We start from the raw sequence: 20469 nt of genomic DNA on the forward strand, positions 1-20469 counted from the left end.
AGGTGAAGCATCCTGCCCACCAACGCTCAGCAAATGACTGGAGCTCCAGGAGGGGACCACAGGCCCATCAGGCGTGGCCTCAAGTATCACACAATCACGCAGCAACCCAGAGAGATGCGGAATGGCCAGTCCTAGCCCATCCGCATCTGCCTCAGCACAGAGGGCACTGACCTGGCAGCATGGGTGGGCAGAAAGGAGTGGACTTCAGAATCAAACCTCTGGGTTTCAGCCTAAATTTCCCAGTTTGGGAAACTGCAGACAGAAATGTAACCTCTTTAAACCTTGATTCCCTCACCTGTAAAGTGGCGATAAGAGCACCACACCCATAGGGCTTTCTGGGTGGCGCACATGGTGAAGTGTTCACCTGCTAGCTGAAAGGTGAAGGGTTTGAACCCAACCAGGCATCCCTTGGAAGATTGGTCTGGCCATGTTTCCCAAAGGTCACAGTCCCCAATGGAGTAAGTCAGCTCAGCACACATGGGGTCCCCAGAGTGGAGATTGACGGGTTGGCAACTAATGATAACAATAGAAATATACGGCATCGTGCCTAGCATGGAGCAGGTAATATAATTACTTATTTATCAAACAGACTTATGGCATAACAGGTATCATTTTAATTAGGGAAATCGATGAAGGTCCAACCAGCCATTCTAGCGTGCTGAGTTAAATCTGGATCCAGGACAAATCAAACTCGAACGTCTCAAATTCATTGCCACAGTTGGCTCTGACCCATAGCCACCTCCTAGCACAAGGAAGAGCTGTTTCTATAGGTTTCTGAGACGGTCGCTGTTGATGAGAGCGGAAAGCTGCATCTCTCTCCCACGAGGCAGCTGGTGGTTCTCGCAGCCCAAGTGTGACCCACCAGTTAGGACAAGGAGGCGCTCAGAACCCACTGCCAGGAAGCCAGGTCAGACTCACAGGGCCCTACAGGACGGAGTAAGACTGTCCCTTTGTGTTTCTGAGACTGTAAATCTTTACTGGAGTATAAAGCCTCATTTTTCTCTCACAGAGCAGTGGGTGGTTTCAAACGACTGACTTTACAGTCCGCGGGTCAACAGGTTACCCAGTCTATCTGCTCAACTCACTGCCATCAAATCGATGCTGAGCCAGAATCACCCTATAGGACAGGGTAGAACTGCCCCCGTGGGCGTCTGAGACTATAACTCTGTATGGGAGTTCAAAGCCCTGTCTTGCTTCCTGGGAGCTCTGGTGATTTCAAACTGCTGACCTTGCAGCCCAATGCGGAACCAGTTTGCCACTAGGATAAACAAACAAACAAACAAACAAACTCACTGCCATAAGTTGGTGCTGGCTCAGGGTGACGCTATAGGACAAGGTAGTAATTGCCCCTGTGAGTTTCTTAGACTGTAACTCTTTACTGGAGTAGACCTGTTTTTTCTCCCACAGACACACTGGTGGGTTTTGAACTTCAGACCTTGTGGTTAGCAGCCCAATGGGTAATCTCTATGCCACCAGGGTCCCTCTACCACGGCCGGGGCTCCATCGTGGTGACTGGTCAAGCAAAGGGAGAAAGAATTGCTACAATTTCAGTCATTTTGGAGCTTACATGAGGGTGCCTTAGAGACAAAAAAGAGGTGTCGATGTAGACACGGGACTGCTTTTAGCTTTTTAGCTGTGATAAAACCTTTGACAGAAAATATTGAATGAGTATTGGAGAGATGATTATAGTGGTTTAAAATGATAAATCTGACTTGAATGGTTAAAATGTTGTAAATTGATCTCCCTTCTGATGCACTTTGAGCTTGATCTGGCTTTTAATATTTTCTGTTAATTTTTTTTAATCGGAGTTCTTCTGTATTGTATTTTGTTATGGTCCAAAATCATGGAGCAGAATAGTGGGCACGCATCTAGACCTCCCCTATCTCTTGACCCCCTGCTTGTTGTTGTACTAGGCTGCTGCACATGATACTGCACTGGGGTGCTGAATTTAAGCCTCCCTCCATCTCTTGAAGAACCCAGAGTGAAGTGGGTAGCGTGATCAACTGTTACCAAAAGCTCTGTAGTTCGAACCCAGCAGCTGCTCTCAGGAAGGAAGATAGGGCAGTTTGCTTCCATATAGAATTATAGTCCTTGGACCCCTGTGGGGCAGTTCTACTCTGCCCTATAGCATCTATATGAGTCAGAATTGACAAAAATTCCAGTGATTTGGGTTCTGTGGGGTCTGTATTTTGAGATAACTGCATAGGGAGCCCCAAAAACCCTACAGGACTTGAAATTGTCTGCTGTACTGAATGTGTTGCCTTTATTAGGATTGTTATATTCACCTATAATCATTTCAGGCTATTCAAATAACTATTCTAAATTCAAGATGATATAAATGCATCTTTAGGTTCCAATTCATAAGACTGTCACATCTCTATTCAATTTCTACCTAGTGGACACCACTCTCTCTCTCCAAAGGTTCCATTTCTTTTCAAAGTCTGTTCCAAAAAGACAACACAACAATATTTGAGACAGATGGTGAGGCATGATGTCTCATAGGAAATAAGCATTATTATGTGATAGTTTACATACAACGGGACTTTCTCCTGGAATGTGGCTTGGGTTTTAATATGACCACATTCTCATTAATCGGTTCAATTAAAAAAGTATTCCAAGAGTACAAGCTGCAGAAACATTCAGATCCGATTCCAGGCATCTTCAGGCCAATAAAGAACAGAGCATTTAGAACTCCCAAAGGACTTTCTTATTCATCTTTTACTGAGCCCCTGTGATGACATTGTCACCTTCCCAAGAACTGTTGTTGTTGTTGTTGTTGTTGTTGTTAGCTGCCATCAAGTTGATGCTGCTCACGGGAACCCAATCTGTGCAGAGCAGAACTATGCTTTGTGTGGTTTTTAAGGTGTTCAGAGTAGATTGCCAGTTCTTACTTCCGAAGTACCTCTGGAATCACCATTTGGTCAGTTAGTAGTCTAATGCTTAATCATCAGCACCACCCAGGACCCATTTCTTCAGTGCTAGGAATGTACATGTAAGTGAGACGAGGCTCCAGCCCAGAAATATCCCACCATCTCCCAAATTCTGTTCCGTCCTTTATTCATTTATTCTCTCTTCAACAAATATATATCCATCACACAATAGGTGCTACTTTTCTTCATCCAAGAGAAAGAGGCACACTTTGAGACAAGCTTCCATGAAACAACATGAACCAAGATAAATATTTCTTGAGCATAAATAATATTTTCAGTGATGTAAAGAAAAATGATTTACTAACTGAGGGCAGAGATGTAGAACATGCACTTACTAAAGACAGGGTTGTTCTTTGAGGAAGTAATATTTTAACCACGTCCTAAATGATGAAGAGGAGGAAGGCAGGAGAAGAGCCAGAGTAAAAAGAAAAGAAAAACGGGAGTTCCAGATAAAATAAACAGCAAGTTCAAGTTCCTAGAGCAATTTGGCTTATTTGAGAAATGAATATTTACAGAATGGTTGAATGAATGAATGCACTAATGAAAGGCAGTGAGGAAGAGGGGTAGTTCTAGGGGGTGGTCTGATAAAGGAAAGGCTTTGAGAACATGATTAAGACTTGCGATTCTGTTCCGTGTCAGATAAAACACTGTTGAGGGGTTTTCGTTTGGCGAGGGGCCTACTATAGTTTCTGTGCTTCAGAGGATGTTCAGGTGGAGGAACCAGGTGGGAAGCACTCAGAGAAAACTGAGAGGCTAGTGCGGTGAGCAGCGTAATAGTGACAACTACACTGCCGAGAAGGGATTACAATTGGGGGGGGGCGGGGCACCCAAAGCCAGTCAGGAGGATGTTGTAAGAGCCATATAGACACCGTTGAGTTTGTCCTGAGAGTGCTCGAGTCCATAAGCGATCTGAATATGGATTTAGAGCAAAGAGCATGAAGACGGAATCCAGACACAGTCTTCTTTTACTGCTCTTGCTTCTGTCAAAGGGAAGCCCAAGTAGGCATTTCTGGCCAACTTTGGTAGATGGCCAGCCCTTCAAGGACCCAACCACGAACCTGAACTCCTCAAATTCAGCAGACCTAATCGGCCTCTGAAGGTTGTTGGCAGATTCATGGTACCTTAGGAACCCTACACCAGCTGTATTTTGTACACTGGGCAAGCTGGTCTGGCTGAGGAGGGTAAGGAGAAACCAGGTTTAATAGGATTCAACGTGGTCACCGAGATGAGTTTGACATGAAGCCTTTGAGAGATAGATGATGGGCTGTCTAGATAACTTCATTTCCAGGAGTAACACATGCCAGTCTCACCTCAATCTTTCCCATCGAAAGCCTTCGGGGCTTAAATACTCTGATTTCTCCTCTTCCAAGAAACAATCATTTAGACACAGATTGTGCAGTTTGGAGTGTTTTTGTTGATGTTGTTATTTAGATAAAATATTATGTGACATGAAGCTTGTTGCAGTTGGACCCATCCCTAAAGGAACAGCACAACATTTTGGAAAATGCAATTTCTTCCTTTTTTGGGGAAAATTGCCAATCATTATTCCCTGTAAGGATGGAATAGAAATAGACACTAATTTCCCCACATGAAGTTTAAAAAATGAGTAAAACCACCCATTGTGATGAGGTAGATGAGCTACCTAGCCCATCTCAGAAGAATTCACATTCTAATTATTTGCCTTGAATTCGAAACCAAATCCAGATCCCATTTCTGAAAACTTTCATTTCTGTAGTTACAAAGGGTATTGTTTCTTTAGTGGGTGGCTGGAGGCATGGTTGCTTCAGTATCTACGTGGACTAGTTCTATTCAGCCCGCACCACTGGCTATTGTGAGCCATGAAAGATGCCTACAAGGAATATTGAAACATGGTTGAGTGTAACAAGCTATTTTGTTTTCAGAATTACATTCCGAAAGCCCAAGCTTGTTAAGATAGATAGCATGATACAGTGGAAAGGGTTATCTACTGTGAGGTCAAGGGCCAATTTTCTTATCTTGCTTTACTTATAATTTTCTCTGAAGGTGCCAGTAAAGCACTTTGATTTTAAAATCCTCAGGTTTTCCACAGGTGAAGTGAAATAATCTCTAGTCCAAGACTATCATCAGGAACAATTATTCATTGATTATTGAGCACATGCTGAGTGTTTTACTTACATTTACCACTAGACCTTACTTACATTTACTACTACATTCCACAAGATATATATATATTTTTTTCTTTTGAAACACGCCTCTAAATTAGGAAATGGAGACTTACAAATTCTAAATAATTTGTTCCTGCCCTCAGTTAATATATCATTTTTCTTTATATCATTGAGAATATGAATGATATAAACAGGAACAAATAGTAAATGGTACACTTGGTAAGTAAAATCAGAATGTAAAGAGCCCCCAATAAAATGATTTCAAAAACCAATCAGACTGTAAAAATCACTGTTATAATGCAACTTTGCTGCTCAGAAGACCTTTCCCAGTCCTGTAGGACAAAACTTAAGTTCCTTAACATAGCATTGCACTCCTTTCTCAGTCTGGATTTAGATCAGCTCCAGAACCCAGAACCCATGAACCTGAACCCTAAGGGTGCTAAGCCTCAGGGTCAACCTATCTTGTTGAGGGCCTTCCTTATATGCTGACCCCCTACTTTGCCAAACATGATGTCATTCTCCGTGATTTGGTCTCTCCAGACACTGTGTCTGTGAAGAGTTGCCTTCTCCCAGTAGAGTTGATCATCATGGTGAGAATGGAGTGAAGCCAGTTGGAGTAAAGCTTTAAGACCTTCATTTGCGGATGGGACACCACTCAAAATGAGAAGAAACAGCTGCAAAAATTCACCAACCACCAGAACTTGGAACATACAAAGTATGGATCAAAGAAAATTGGCGGTCATCAAAAATGAAAAGGAATGTATAAAGATCAATAGCTTAGGTGTTAGTGAGCAGAAATGGATTGGTGTTAGTCACTTTGAAAAAGAAAATAATGCTGTTTACTCTGCTGAGAATGATAATAATCAAGAGGAATGAAGTTGCATTTATCATCAAAAAAGGACATTTCCAGGATCTATCTTGAAGTAAAATGTCTGTGATAGAATTATATCTGTCCACATACAAGGACATCCAATCGACACAACTATTACTCAAATTTTTGCAGCAACCACTAGAGCTAGTGATAAATACATGGAAAGATGCTACCAATATCTTCAATCTGCAATTGACTAACGATACCATCAAGATGCATTGATATGGTTGGCAATTGGAATGCAGACGTTGGAAGCAACAAGGAAGGAATTTGTTCATAGAAAGTACCTTTAGTCAACAACACACATGGCCACTCTACACGTGGACTTCCCCAGATAGTATACAGAAATCAAAGTGACTGTATGTGGGTATAGAGTACCAAGATGTTCAAAATCAATAGCTAAAACCAGAGCAGGAGCTAACTGTGGAATGGATCACCAACTGGAAGATCCAGTAGGAGTTCGCAAAGTGAAAGAGAAAATGTATTTTAGGCACAGGGAACAACCTCGGCAAGGGGCATAACCAAATCAGATCACACTCACTGCAGTCCGTTGAGTCTGCCTCACAGCATCCCATAGGACAGGGTAGAATTGTCCCTGTGGGTTTCCGAGACTATAACTCTTTATGGGGTTGGAACGCCTTGTCTTTCCCTTGGAGAGGCTGGTGGTTTCCAATGGCTGACCTTGTGGTTAGTGGGCCAACACGTAACTGCTACACCACCAGAGTCCCTAGTGCAAGGCCATAGATAAGAGAATTGGAACGACTGGTTTGGAAAACTGCAGAGACAGTCAGGCTTGTGAAGGGTCTTGCAAATTAAGCTTTAGAAAATGACCAAATCCCATACGCAGTGAGAATTTACTAAAGAATTGTCTGCAAGTCATATTTGTCTTTGGGGAAGAAACTCACAGCTGAGTTGCCCCACTGTTCCAAAGAGAAAACGTTATTGTAGTCCGTGTTGGGAGAACACATTGGTTTAAATGAGTCTTTGCAGTGACCAGTAATTCATGACTATGCGGTCTTCAGGGGCCTTAAGCTGGTGTGCCTCCGTGCGAGAACAAGCTTCTTAGCGCAAGTTATCCCGGAGATCTTGTGCTGAGCTGAGCTGAGCTGACATGAGTAACTTGAGTTTTTCCTCCCTGTTCAACAATGAGATCTTTCGCTATTTCTTTTATTTATCTGAGGGGTTCCAGGGATGTCATAAATTAACCAAGTTTGTAGTCAGTCTAAGTAAATCCATGTTTGCCCATTTGGAATGAAACGCCCCACTATACATAAACATTTCCTTTTGGATTTTACTTTGTGTGTGTGTGCACTTGCCTCTTTGTACTCAGATTTGTATTTGAAATAGCCTGTGTATCCTCTTGTACACTTTGTCTCTTTGATAAAAACTATCTTTAGAGCTAGAATCAAGTAGGTAAATACTTCAATACTTCAATAAAGAAGACTTCTCCAATCCCTTTCTCAATCCACGATCATCATTGTTAAGAACGGAACTGACACCATTGAGACTTGTATTACTTTTATGTCTCTCAGTCTATTATATTATTTGATAATATTTAGCACCTGGATGATTGAGGCAGTCTAAGCTATAACCTTATTTCCATTTAGCAGATGGGGAAACTGAGGCATTATCAGGTGAGTTCGCATACCCAAGATTACCCAGTAATCAGGGGAAAATCAAAGGTCATCCGGGCTTTGTGACATGTCAAGGAAACAAACTCTTAACAGGAGCTTGAACCCCGGCCTCTACTTAGACTTTAAGATAAACAACTCTCATTTCCTTAAGACTTGGCTTTCCAGACCTTCAAATGAGGTTAACAGTTCCTCCTTATCTCAAGCGGTGTCCTTTGGACATGCCTCAGGAATGTAGGCATGGCATTTCATCTGTCTGGAGGATGAAAGGAGGCATCAGCTGTGTCTGTCCACTTACAGAGAGTCCGTCTGCCTTGGGCTCTTGGAGCTGAGGCCATTTCTTCCAGAGAAAAAAGAACGTTTCTAGAAAATGAGCACTCCACTGAAAAAGACAGACTGAATGAATCTTGTCCCGACCCCACCCGGTCTCTCAGCTGTATGGAACAACGGAGGGCAGCAGAACATTATGGCAACCATTTTTTGAGGACTTCAAAAGCGTGACCTTTATCGATTTTCTCAAAGGACACAGGAGGACTGCAGAGACTGTGGCAGTTAAAGCATGTGGTGCCAACTTGAGACTATTAAGAGCGAAGGGGTCGAGTTTAGCCTTTTAATCATACCGCTGCTTGATGACGCTTGGAGGCGCTATGGAGATAAGTAGCTCGCTAGAGGTGGGACACACACACACTCTGCTTCATATTCCTGATGACAAGACACATGGAACTACGTTCGAGTCCTAGAGCTGGAGGAGCCACATGGAGACCCACACCAGGGCTGAGATGCTTGCATTGCCACTGGATCCATAAGACTTTCCACCCGTTGGTCTGTGATCTTCCTGCATTCAGAGTCATTGTATGTGCTGCATGAGTCTGAACAAGGATTTATAGACTAGTAATGGACAGGGGCTTATAGTGGTCTTATGGACTTAACCTGGACTGGGCTAGGGACGCTTTCTTAATGTACAATTGCTCTTTAATATAAAGTTCTCTCTTACACACTTATCAGTGTCTCTGGATTTGTTTCTCTAGTTTGGACTAACACCGAAGCTTATTGTGAAGTTTTTAGAGAATGAGAAATTGCATCGGTGAGAACAATGATTGCACCTGGAATTTTTCTCTCATCGTGGCCATGTACCTACTCATTCTTCAAGGGTATCCAAGTCTGTCCTATGAGAAGTTTGTTGGCAACTCTTACACCATGTACTCTAGAACCCTGCTCTTGCCAACTCAGTCTTCTTGTTGTCCCCAAACTCAAAAAACATTTTTAAAGAACATAATTTAAGACCCTTGTCAATGCTAACACTGCCATGTGAACCTGCTGCACATGGAAGAGTGCAGAACACTCCAGGACATGTTAATTTGCAGTTAGATGCTGTAGCGCTAGTCCTGACTCATAACACTCATAACTACGCACCACAAGATGAAACGCTGTCCGGTCTGCACCACCCGCAGTGGTGATGTGTGAGCCCGTTGTTGCAACCATGAGTTCATCCCTCTCACTGGGGGTTTCTCTGGTTTGCACTGCCCCTCTGCTCTACCCAGCAGGGTCTCTCTCACCAGAACCTCTTCCCTCCTGGTAACACACGCAACATGTGTAAGACGAAGCCTTGCCATGCTTGCTTCTAAGGAACCATCTGGATGTCACTTTTTAAAAATAGATTTGTTGGTTTTTCTGGCAGTTCCTGGAATGGTGAGAGAGAAGGAAACACTGCCTCCAGGAGTGGACAGACCTCCAGGCCAAGCAATAACAGCTTCGGGCCTTGATATTTTTGTTGAATAAATGCTTCTGTGATTTTGAAGCAATGCTTTTTTTCTGCTCTTCCCTGTGGATTTTGATATGGGTATATATCCATATGTAAGTGTACATATACATATATGTAAGTGTACTTATACATATACATTCACAGGTATGCGTTGCGTAATTTCCCATTAGGCAGTGTTCTTTTATATATATATATATATGTCTGTGGTCTCGTAAGGTTTTTTTGTCTTGTTCTGGTTTTAGTTTTAGAGGGAAAACAACTTTCCTTTGATCATTTCCTTCCCATGGTTTAAAGAGTCCACACCCAGACTTTATAATACTGGACTCCGGGTAGAATACAGACAGGTGAGCCAGAAGCCAGGTTCTGGGCATGGACTCACAGGCAATGGCTATGGGGCCCAGGCTGCTCTCCTGCTGCTCACGTAGGCAGAGCAGCGAGCAGGGCTGGCCATTCTGCTCTTTTCTTGCTTATTTCCTCTTACTCTGTCCCCACGGCGAACCTGTCGGCCACGCCTGCTGCTGCTGCTGCTGCTGCGCACATTCTTCTAGCCGCTGTCTGCAGCTCTCGCAGTAGCTACAATAACAGGGGCAACCAAAGTGGACCCTCACCAGGCTTTAATGTGGTTTTATTTACACAATGCCTGGATCACATTATAACATCCTCTTTCATAGGACATACCGTGCATGTTAAGTAACATACATGGACATATGTTGTTTCTGTCCTGTGCCATTGAGTCCATTCTGACTCATAGAGACAGTCTGAAAGGTAGAACCGTCCCACAGGGCTTCCTAGGCTGTTGCATTCTGGAGGCATTCTGGTGGCAGTGTGAGTAAGCCAACAGAGAGGGCAGTGGCTCAGACCCGCCAGTTGCTCTGTGGGAGGGTGGTATGGCAGCTGCTGAAGTGAAGATTCAGAAACAAAAGCAGAAAACCAAGCTCAGCCACTGAGTTGTTTCTGACTCCTTGTCACGCTAGAGGACAGAGTGGAACTGTCCCTGTGTGTCCACGACTGTACCTTTTTATTGGGAACAGAAAGCCACGTCTTTCCCCTTTGAAGCAGCGGGTGGGTTTGAACCGCTGACATTGTGGTTAGCAGCTCAACACACTACGCAGCCTGGGAAATCCTACCCTGCCCCATAGGGCCGATAGGAGCTGGATATGGCAATCGATATGGTTTGGTATTTGAAATCTTTACAGGAGGAGCTTGACTGGTTTTTCTACAGCAGAGTGCTGATGGGTTCCAATCACTTACCTTGTGGATCACAGCTTAATGGTAACCACTGTGCCACCAGGCTCCATGACATACACATTTACAGCATCCCCCCTGGAGTGCCTTATTCTCCCCGGCCCTGGTTATGACAGGGCAGCTAGGATGGCAGGCTGATCATTTGACCCGGTATTCACTTTAAACTCTTTCCACTACAAAGTGCTCCGCTTCCAGCACAAAGCATTCAAGAAGCACCGAGTACATTGATGTAATAAAAACAGGAAGGCCAATTTTGTTTTATTGTTTTGTTGTTGCTGCCTTTGTTTTTCCTGGCCACACATTTGTATTCCATTCCTCACCCTGTTCTCTCCACTCCTTGGGGCAGTGGGAATAGAGAAGGACAGAGAATTCCCAAGATGAAGACTGGCAGATGCAACTGAAGGGCCCCCAGGACACTCAAGCAAGGGAAACGGAATAGCCAAGCCTAGGATGTTATTCAAAAGAGAGACTCATATTAGCTGTGTCAGCAGTACCCTAAGGGCAATTTAGGTCTGTATGTTCTCCTTTCTCTTTAACTCCCGCCTGTCTACCAATCATCTACCTATCACCTCTTCTCCATTCTCAAATCCTGCAAATTCCTTGGGGTTTTTAACATAACGAGGCAGAAACTATTCTATTCCAGCCCAATTTCTGCTACTATCAAAGGTCTCTTTCTTGAGGAAAAGAATTAAGTTAATTTTATAATAAAACAAAATTAGTCCACTGCTATCGAGTCAATTCACACCTAGAACATGTTTCTGAGACTGTAAAGAGTCACGGGAGCAGTCTTCCTCCTGCAGAAGAGCTGGTGAGTTTGAACCATTAACCTTGGGATTAGCAGCCCAGCACCTAATTCACAGCACCAACAGGACTTCTTTTATTTTTATTAAACACTTTTATGGGGGCACTTACATCTCATCACAATCCACACATTCATCCAGTATGTCAAGCACATTTGCACATAAGCTGCCATCGTCATTTTCAAAGCATTCTCTTCCCACTGGAGCTCCTGATATCAGCTCCCCATTTCTTCCCCCTCCTTCCCCCCAGGACGACTTCTTGATAAGGGGCCTCAGATGATTTTATTATAATGGTACTCCACTGGCCTTCAAGTTGGAGGACGGGAAAGTTGGTACACATGCTGATGATCTGGAGGTAGCACCCTGTATAGGGGAAAGGGTTCTCCACCAGGCAAAAGAAAAGATCAGCTCTGCTACTGATTCTTGCCATGGCCTGGAAGCAAACTGTGTGCCCCCTTTGGCCCTCCAGTTTTCCTTCGTTAAAATGGGTAAAGGGTGGTGGTTCTACACAGCAACCTGTACGTAACCACTGCGATGACGCGGGGTCCGTGTTATTACCTGCAATACTGTGGGAGTAGGAAAACGAGGACAGGTCGAGCTATTTTATTTAAGACTTGTAAAGCATATCGATGGTAGAGTTGGGATTTTAATCCTGGTTTGCCTGATGCCAAAACTTGGGCTCCTTGCAATTCCCTTTATTGGGTTTCTAAAGAGCAAAGTCTGGATTTATGACCGGTGACTCTTGGATTGGGCCGAAGTTTTATTATATGTAAGTTGGCTTCGTGTACCAAGAGATCGGAGCTACTGAGAAGTGCTGAGCCTGTATTCTTTCCACGCTTGAACTGCCAGGCATGCTACCGGTCACTAGAGTCTTCAGCTGGCTCAATCCATCATTAAATAATTGAATTATAATAAATTGATTTATGCTGGCTCTTTTGATAGCATTTCACTATGTAAACTGTTTGCAGAAAAAAAAACCAAGTGATTTCGGAGCTTGGAAGGGGCTCAGCATTCTGCTGCCGCTGCATTTAATGACTCCTTTTGCAGATAGCCAGCGTCGCAGAAATCCAAGCTCTTTTTCTGCTTGACCCAGGCTCCTTCTGGATGGTGTGTGTGTCTGTGTGTGTGTGTGTGTATGTGTGTGTGGTGGGTGGATGGGCTGTTGCTTGAAAGTGTTTCATGTGAGTACTGATTTCAAAGGCAGATTCCATTCAGCCACACAGGGATAAGTCAACCTCCTTAGAACAATATTGTTTTCTCTGGACACTTACTTTGAAATGTACAGAGCACTTTTGTATCCCTTTTCTATGAGTACTGGATAGGATGCCCTGGCTGGGACTGCCAGGTCTGCTTAGCAGATGGGAAAGCAGAGGCTAATAAGTGATGGTAGTTGTGCAAAGTTTGGTAGGGAATGTAAATTGTCCTAAATCTAGTGCCTGCTTCAGAGGTCCACCCCGTTGTGCAGTGATATGGGAAGAGTGTCTTAAGTCAAGCACTGTACAGAGAATACGTTCTGGCTTGCCTGGGGTGTTTAGGTTTCCCTAGGATATGTGCCTATTTGCCTAGACATCATGTTAAGCAGTACTGTTCTCAGTCCCAAAGTGTTACCAGTTGGATGAAACATTGTAGAGGCATGCTGCAATGTGGGGGCGGGCTTCCTGGTACTCACCATCTTCCACGGAAACTGCAACTGGGGTTCAAATGGCGACCACGGCCTGCGATGGAGATTTTTATAAAATTCAAGCTCACCTGGAGGGAATCGTTAGCTTTGTCTGGGAAAAATTGGAAAAGTATCACAGATTAGCTGGCCATTTGAGTGAATAAATGATGGGCAGGGCAATTTCTTTCAGATGATCAACTCCAGATTTCTCTGTCTAGTTTTGAAATGCCAAGAAAGACGTGTCGCGCTCACCTGCTTGCAAAGCATGCTGCTCCCTGTGTGCCGTCAGCTAAGCGAGAATCCGACAGCCCACAGTACCTTTAAATCACCCTGCAAAAGCCCTGTCTGTTACCTGAATTACATGAGACATTGCTGTCAATTGACCTCTACCTGAAACTTTGATGTTATCCCAAAGCCCTTAGAAGCTTAGAGGATTCTACAGGAAGAGATCCCATGAGCTAACCCTCTCCTCTGTACTGATGACTATGCCCAGAAAGGTAAAGAAACTTACCCGAAATCACAGAGCCATTTAATTGCAGCACAGGGATGGAAGTCAGTGTCTTCTGTGTGTCAGTTTAGTTTCCCTGCAAATCAGAAATCCTTGCGGGGGGGGGGGTTAATAGTCCCCAGCTTGTGATGGTGATGTACTGTGGTGGCAGAGAATGCACCCCAAACTTGGAAAGTGTAAGTTTGCCTTGGAGCCCACGTAAATACGCGCCATAAACTTATTAAAGACATGTGGAGTCTCAGTGTCCTCATCGGGATGCTGAGTCTTAATACCTTCCTGAGACTTTCTGGGGAGCGCAAGTGTTTGTCAACTTCGAAAGAGTTGAGATCGTGGTCTTGACAACCCATCGATGGTCTTATTGATTTCAGTTCCAACTCTGCGGAGGATAGCTGTGGTCAAAGAACATATGCCTATCTACTTCTCTCCTTTTCTATGCCCGTCTCCTGCAGATGAGCCCAGTCAGTGCTATTTCCATGATGGTGATGGGGTGTGTGAAGAGTTTGAACAAAAAACTAGCATTAAGGACTGTGGTGTCTACACGCCCCAGGGATTCCTGGACCAGTGGGCATCCAATGCTTCCGTATCCCACCACGACCAGCAGTGTCCAGGCTGGGTCATCATCGGCCAGCCAGCAGCCTCCCAGGTAAGAGCCCTGCCCATGTCTGCCATGTCCTGTAGGCATTCTGAAACACTTCTGTGATCATCTTGAGAGGAGTGTTGTTCGCAGCAACCGAGAGCAGATTTGAGGATCAAACATGGAATGGTTAAGGTAGAGAACTTCAGCATAGTAGAAGAAAATCTTATCCTCCTATTTCCCTCTCTATTATAATTCATATTTTGTACTCAAAATATGAGTGGGTGCTTACTAGAACCCCATTTTGGATACGTCATTAGAACTCAACTGGGTAAAAACATATCCTTCTGGATGAATCCCACTGGTTTAGGGGTGTCAACTCGTATGCTCCCTGGGAATTCTCTCCTTAGTTTATTATAACTCTACAATTACTTTGCTGTGTGTGTGGTCTTGGGTTAGTTTCCCCATCTCTCTGGGCCCCGTTTTCTCCCATCGTTAAAATAGAGGATCGTTACGCTTGATGACCTCCACGGGCTTTCCTGACCGTGGGAAGCTGTGGCTCACTCCTCAGTCCCCTAATGCGCTATTTCTGTTCTGTGGTTCTCCCCCAGGGCTCTTTCAGCTCAGCTGAGAGAGTTAGGGTGTTGGGGCCACCAGAGATCATGTGAGTCTAAGGATGGCCAGGCTGGCCCCAGAGTCCCCTTTCCAATTATACTGCTGAGCAAGCATCTGCCTTCTTTTGAGACTCCCATTTCCCAGAGAAATGATTCAGTGCTTTCAACTGCCTGGCCTGGTGGCCGTTTCCGAGGCAGCTTGTGTCTTGGCCTCACAGATGAGCCATGATTCTCAGACATTCCTCTCAAGTACTGCTGCCCTGGTCTGGCGTCCACAGAATAGGCTTGCTTCTTAGGTGAAAGATTTGTTCTTCTCCTGGGGCCCGCTGAAGCATCACTGGGAAAGGTACAAGGTAGGCCCATTTCATTTATTCGCTGTTATGTTTATTTTGTCATTGCATTCATTTGCCTACTTGCTTCTATTCAAATTCGTTGGTTTCTGTATTCATTTGTATTTGCTTCTGACAGCCCTGAGCAGAACAGAAAGAAACAAGACAACCCCTAATGCTTCTAATGCCAATGTCATGAATGAATGAATGAATGAATGAATGAATGAATGCAACGTGCATGACTAAAGTTAATCCTCCCTTGTGTTACCTTTGTACTTAGTACTCTTAACTGTGGTTACAGTTCCCACTGAACTCTAATGATCTGCTTTTGTGGAAACAGTTTTGAGTTGTATTCAGGTTGGCCCCCTTACCTTCCAGCATAAGGGCTAGATAAGAGTATGCGCATATGCTTGGGAAATGTGTCCTCAGTCGTCTGTAGATAAACCACACACACACACACACACACACTGAGATGCACACACAGTTACAGGTCATTCTCACAGAACAATACTGTGCGAATGCTGGAGACCACTTCTTCATCACAGGGGAAGTTCGCCTTCCGAAACAACAGAGCAGGCTAGCAGTGGAACCCACAGTTCCAATTTCAAAACTCATATCCAGCTCCAAGAGCAATTCTTAAAAAGTCCTTCCAACAAGGGAATGATTAATGCACTCAGGGTCTCACATGAGGAAGAGTTGAGGTAGCAGCTGTGTCTAAAACTCACCCCCAGTTCATTGCAAGGAATGTGAGAAAAGAGAGCAAAAGAATGCTCCGGCGTTAGCATTTGAAAAGAGACTTCATAGGGCAATTATTCCAATCTTAGGAGGAGGAGACTGTCAGGAATTATGGGCGATTATCTCTTCCTAAACAAAAATCCAATTAAAAAAATCATTATAAATACCAGTCCTTCGATCTACAAAGAGGAGATGAGGAAACAAAGTCATCCTATTGAATTATTCATTGTAGCCAATTTTATTTTAATGAAATCGACTAGGTTCCATTACTCTGGGCTTGGGCATCAGCTCGGTTACAAGGAGACTTCAGCTGGAACTAAAGTCGCCATAATGCCATCGGCTCACGGGAAAAGGCAGCGTCAGGGGAGGGGAGATGTGTGCAGGACCAGGTGGAGGACGGCCCAGAGGGCCACATACCAAAAGTCTCTTGAAGTCCTCATCTGAAAGCAACTGCATGAAAGTCGTACGCACACACATGTGCACATGCAGGACCCACACACTGGCACACAGAAAGCCTGCATCATGCTGAGGAAAGGGTGTTCCTGCAATGAAAAGGTCGCTCCCTTCTAGCATGGCCTTCATTACCCTGTGCAGCGATTCGAGAAGGTAGGTGGCTAATTTTCACGCTGTCAAAGCCTCCAGGGAAGTTGTTGATGGCTAGAGAGGAGGGTCTGGAGGGCTCTTAGAAGTTAGATTTAGGAATAAGGTAGAAAAAAGTGTCATGTGCTCCCTCCACCTTTTCCTAAGACCAATTGGGTTCCCCCCTCCTTAATGTTTCTCTCTCTCTCATGCTCACACACTCATGTGAAAATTCATACATGAGCAGCCCATATATAAGCCTGATGCTAGAAGGAGAGTATTAATGCAGGTAGGGAGGGTTGGGGAGGCAACAGTAGTTACTGTTATAAAGAGAAACTACTGTGCTGGGCATGTATAGGCATCTTAAGGCATCTTCCCAGGGAAAACAGATAGGCGGGGTGGTTTGCCCAAAGTCACACAGCCCAAAATTGGAGGATCAAGATGAAAAGAATGCCATAGAAGACAGTGGGAATTTAAAATTTTAAATTTTGGAGTCACACCCCAAAGTGGGAAATAACTGGACATCTGGAGAAAGCACTGGAGACAGAATATCACTGGTGAACAAGCCGAAAGACATGCAGAGCTTAGTGTCGGCTACCCCATGAGGAATATTATGCTTAACTTCTCACACCCCACACCTCCAAATTCAGGGTGCTTCCTCTAACCCCCTACCAAAGAAGCCCAACCCATGATCCCCTGGTGATGCTCCATTAAAGGACCACAGTGATTTCCGTTTCCTCTTCTAAAACAGCAAGAGCAACAACAAACCCCAACTTGGCACACTCTCTGTCTTTCCTTGTTGCTGGAAGAATTATAAATGCATGTGCCTATCCCTGTGCTCGAGCTGGTGGGGGAAATCAATGGCGTGAAATTCTCTGACTTTGTCACAGCAAGACTTAGGAACTATGAGACATTGGTCAAGGAGCCGTGCCCTTCTTGGAGGATGCTAGCTCTCCTGGTGAGTACTGCGGACAAGCAGCACTCAGTCTAGAACTGTTGACTCTCTCAATCATGTAAACCCAGAATCTGTATTAAAGCTTCAGCTTCAGTGCCGTGTGTCTTTGCCATGTCTAGTGTTCCCTAGTCTCTTCTTCATTCTTCTAAATGCAAAATGCCCAAATTTGGTTAGGGTTAAGGTATTCCACTCAGAACATTGAGTCTCATACCCAAACATTATCAGAAGTATCAGAACTTCCTGGTTCTGCAAATTGGGCTGGATATCCGAGTAGGAGACATTCTTCAGATAGTTTGGCCATGTACCTTCCTGGCCCAACTGGAATCAAGAAGTCCCTGAGACAGAACAAAAATGGAAATGAACTGAAAGAATGAAGTTATCTCTCTTCTGGGAACCTCAGAAATGGTTTGGTTTAAGTGCTTGCAACGATCTTATCTTGTTCTTATTTTGTCTCCGTGTTTTACATTTCTCTAGTGTTTTACACCAAAGGCTGCCAAAATAAGATGTAGATATTTCTTTCACCCCATCTCCAGGCCTGATTTTCTACCAGAGTCCATTTCCTCTTATCCAAAGAGCCATCTCCTTCTTTCTTTACTGGCCTAAGGAGGAAATGGAGATACAGAGAGACTATGTGGAATGCGCAGTACTCTCCCAGGAAGCACGGCCCTGCAGTCAACCAGGCGATTATTTGGTTAGTCCTTTGAGGATCAAACATAGACCAAGCACTTCCAGGGCCAACGTAAAGAAACCCTTTCTAGGAATGAGAAGGACGTGCAGGGGACTGGAGTGGCTTCGTGGTGTCATCATAAACTGCTCGTCCCAGGAGGCGTTCCTGCTGAGCTGCAGAGGGAATAGAGAGGGTGTCTGCATGCACAACGAGGTGAGGCCTGCGTGTCTCCACTTCTTTTGGGACTGGTTCTCTGACCTGTTGTTTCCATGATTGGGCATATCAGCTCTTTGGGCCTTTATTTTGAGTTGCTATCATCTGTTCCTTGGCACTGCCATACTACTTTTGCTTCTACTAAAGTCTAAGTCATATTTTGTCTTTTATGACAACACTTTATTCTTTCATTTATGCACTCATTCATTCACTGGGTCCATAAAAGGGATTGCCTTGGAGTCTTATCCTGAAGACTGCTAGGAGACTGAGAATACAGGTGAACTAGTAGGGTGAAATCAAAACTATGCTAATCTGCTTTGCTCTTGTGAATTCTTTTCTTACCTGGGAATTTTGAGAAAGTGCTTCCTTTGAGAACCTCAGTTTTCTCATCAGGAGTGTGGGTATGATAGCATCTATCTTGTCATAATTAAGGAGTGAATGAACAGCAATCTTAGCATGTGCCTTTTAACTTCCTGGGTCACAAAATACCCTCCCTCATTCATGCTAAGTCCCCTGACCTTCACACCTCTACTCCACAGATGTCCACAGTGACACACACACAGGACCGGCATTCAGTCAACATTTGCTTGAGTTTAACACACTTGATGACCAGGAGCCCTGGTAACACAGTGGGGATGCATTGGGCTGCTAACTGCAAGGTCAGCAGTTTGAAACCCTCCCCAGGAGAAAGCTTAAGCTTTCTATTACAGTCTTGGAACCCAACAGGGGCAGTTCGACCCTGTCCTATATGGTCACTATGAATCAACCTCGATTCAATGGCAGTGAGTTCTGTTTTGTGTACTCAGAACTGTACCAGGTATTTTGAGAAATTCCAAACGGACATGGTCCCTCTGTTGCTCTCAACGATCTTTCCATTGTATTGGCTGAAGGTATCCAATTGAAAATCATCACCAATAACCCAAGAGTGAGAGGTTCAGTGATGTTTTCTTGAGGAAGAAACTACACGGTCATCAGTTTACTCAGTCAGTATGTTAAGAGCCAATATGGAGGAATCAGAAAACCCTTGGACCACTGTTAGAATGTGTTGGAGAAATTACAACATGAACCATTTACAAAGTAGATCCAGGCTCTGTGCCAAATTTTTTGTCTCCTAATACTACTCCTAAATAGAAAGCAATGTCCTTGCTTTATGAGTTCAGATGTGAAAACTTAAGAGAGTTGAATGACTTGCTCCTGGGCTTACAGTTGTGAAAGCCACTGAACTCTTTACATGAACTCTGGCTCATAGGAACTCTGGTGAGTCAACTCATATTTGCTTCAATGGTTAACATATGACAGGGAGCAAGTGAGGAGAGTTGGTGGCTTTGGGATCTGTTCATGTGGACATGTGCTTAAGGGACACTAAGAGAGTGGGAAGCCACTCTCTAAGACCCCAATCATCGTCTGCACTGTCTTTGCCATGCTGCCTAGAATTGCACCATCAGGTGCCAGCATGACCCTCTCCAGAGAGTCTTCTAAAAGACATTTGTAGAAATATGGGGGGGGGGGGAAACACAGGAAATATTTTAAGTTGCCAACCCCTTAGGGAACATTTTTCTTAGCTTTTGGAGGTGATGTGGAAATGCCTAATTATTTCTGTGGCATGAGAGACGGTGGAAGAAAGCACAAATAGGACATTTACAGAGGAAGAGGAAGTTTTGCGCAATTTGCAGTTTTGTCACTAGCCTTGTGCCACATGCAAGAAGCGGAAAGGTCAGAAGAATTGCAAGACGTATGGCATGCATGCCTCAGCATCTTCTTCATCCCTAGGTGCAGAACAAGGTTCAGCTGCCCACTGGGTTCTCTAGATGCAAGGGTAGGGCAATTCCCACCGGTATTTTCAATACTCAGTGGAAATTGTTAATATCAGGAGAGCCTGAGGAGGGTCAGAGATAAAAAGGCTGAATGGGAAATCCTTCATCAATCAAAGAAGCCAGAAGGAAATAAAAGGGAAAGAAGATCAAAGAAAAATGGATGTATTTGAATTGTGGTGTTGTCAACATATATTGCATGTTCTGCAGACTGGCAAGAGAATGAGCAATTGATCTTAAAAGAAATGCATCCAGAATGGTGCTTAGAAGCTTTCGTTGGACACACGGTTGGGAAAGACTTTCGAGAGAAAAGGACATTGTGTCTGCTAATGCAGAGGGCCATTGAGAGTCAAGAAAGCCCTCAGTGAGATGGTTTGACCAAATGTCTGCAACAGTGGACTCCAACATACCCAAAGACGTGAAGATGGTGCAGCACAAGCA

At 44.3% G+C, this 20469-nt stretch overlaps 1 protein-coding gene across 1 annotated transcript in view; it reads left to right on the top strand.

The window, feature by feature from the left end:
* PAPPA (pappalysin 1) overlaps positions 1-20469 on the top strand; it is a 238737-nt gene that overhangs the window by 113514 nt on the left and 104754 nt on the right. Inside the window, exon 10 of the mRNA XM_013007231.2 lies at positions 14001-14194. Within this exon, the coding sequence (XP_012862685.2) occupies positions 14001-14194 (194 nt within the window). The remainder of the gene's footprint in view (positions 1-14000; positions 14195-20469) is intronic.

This window comes from Echinops telfairi, unplaced genomic scaffold (assembly GCF_000313985.2).
Source record: "Echinops telfairi isolate 266 unplaced genomic scaffold, ASM31398v2 ScPeMD7_7410;HRSCAF=8448, whole genome shotgun sequence".
NCBI lineage: Eukaryota > Metazoa > Chordata > Mammalia > Afrosoricida > Tenrecidae > Echinops > Echinops telfairi.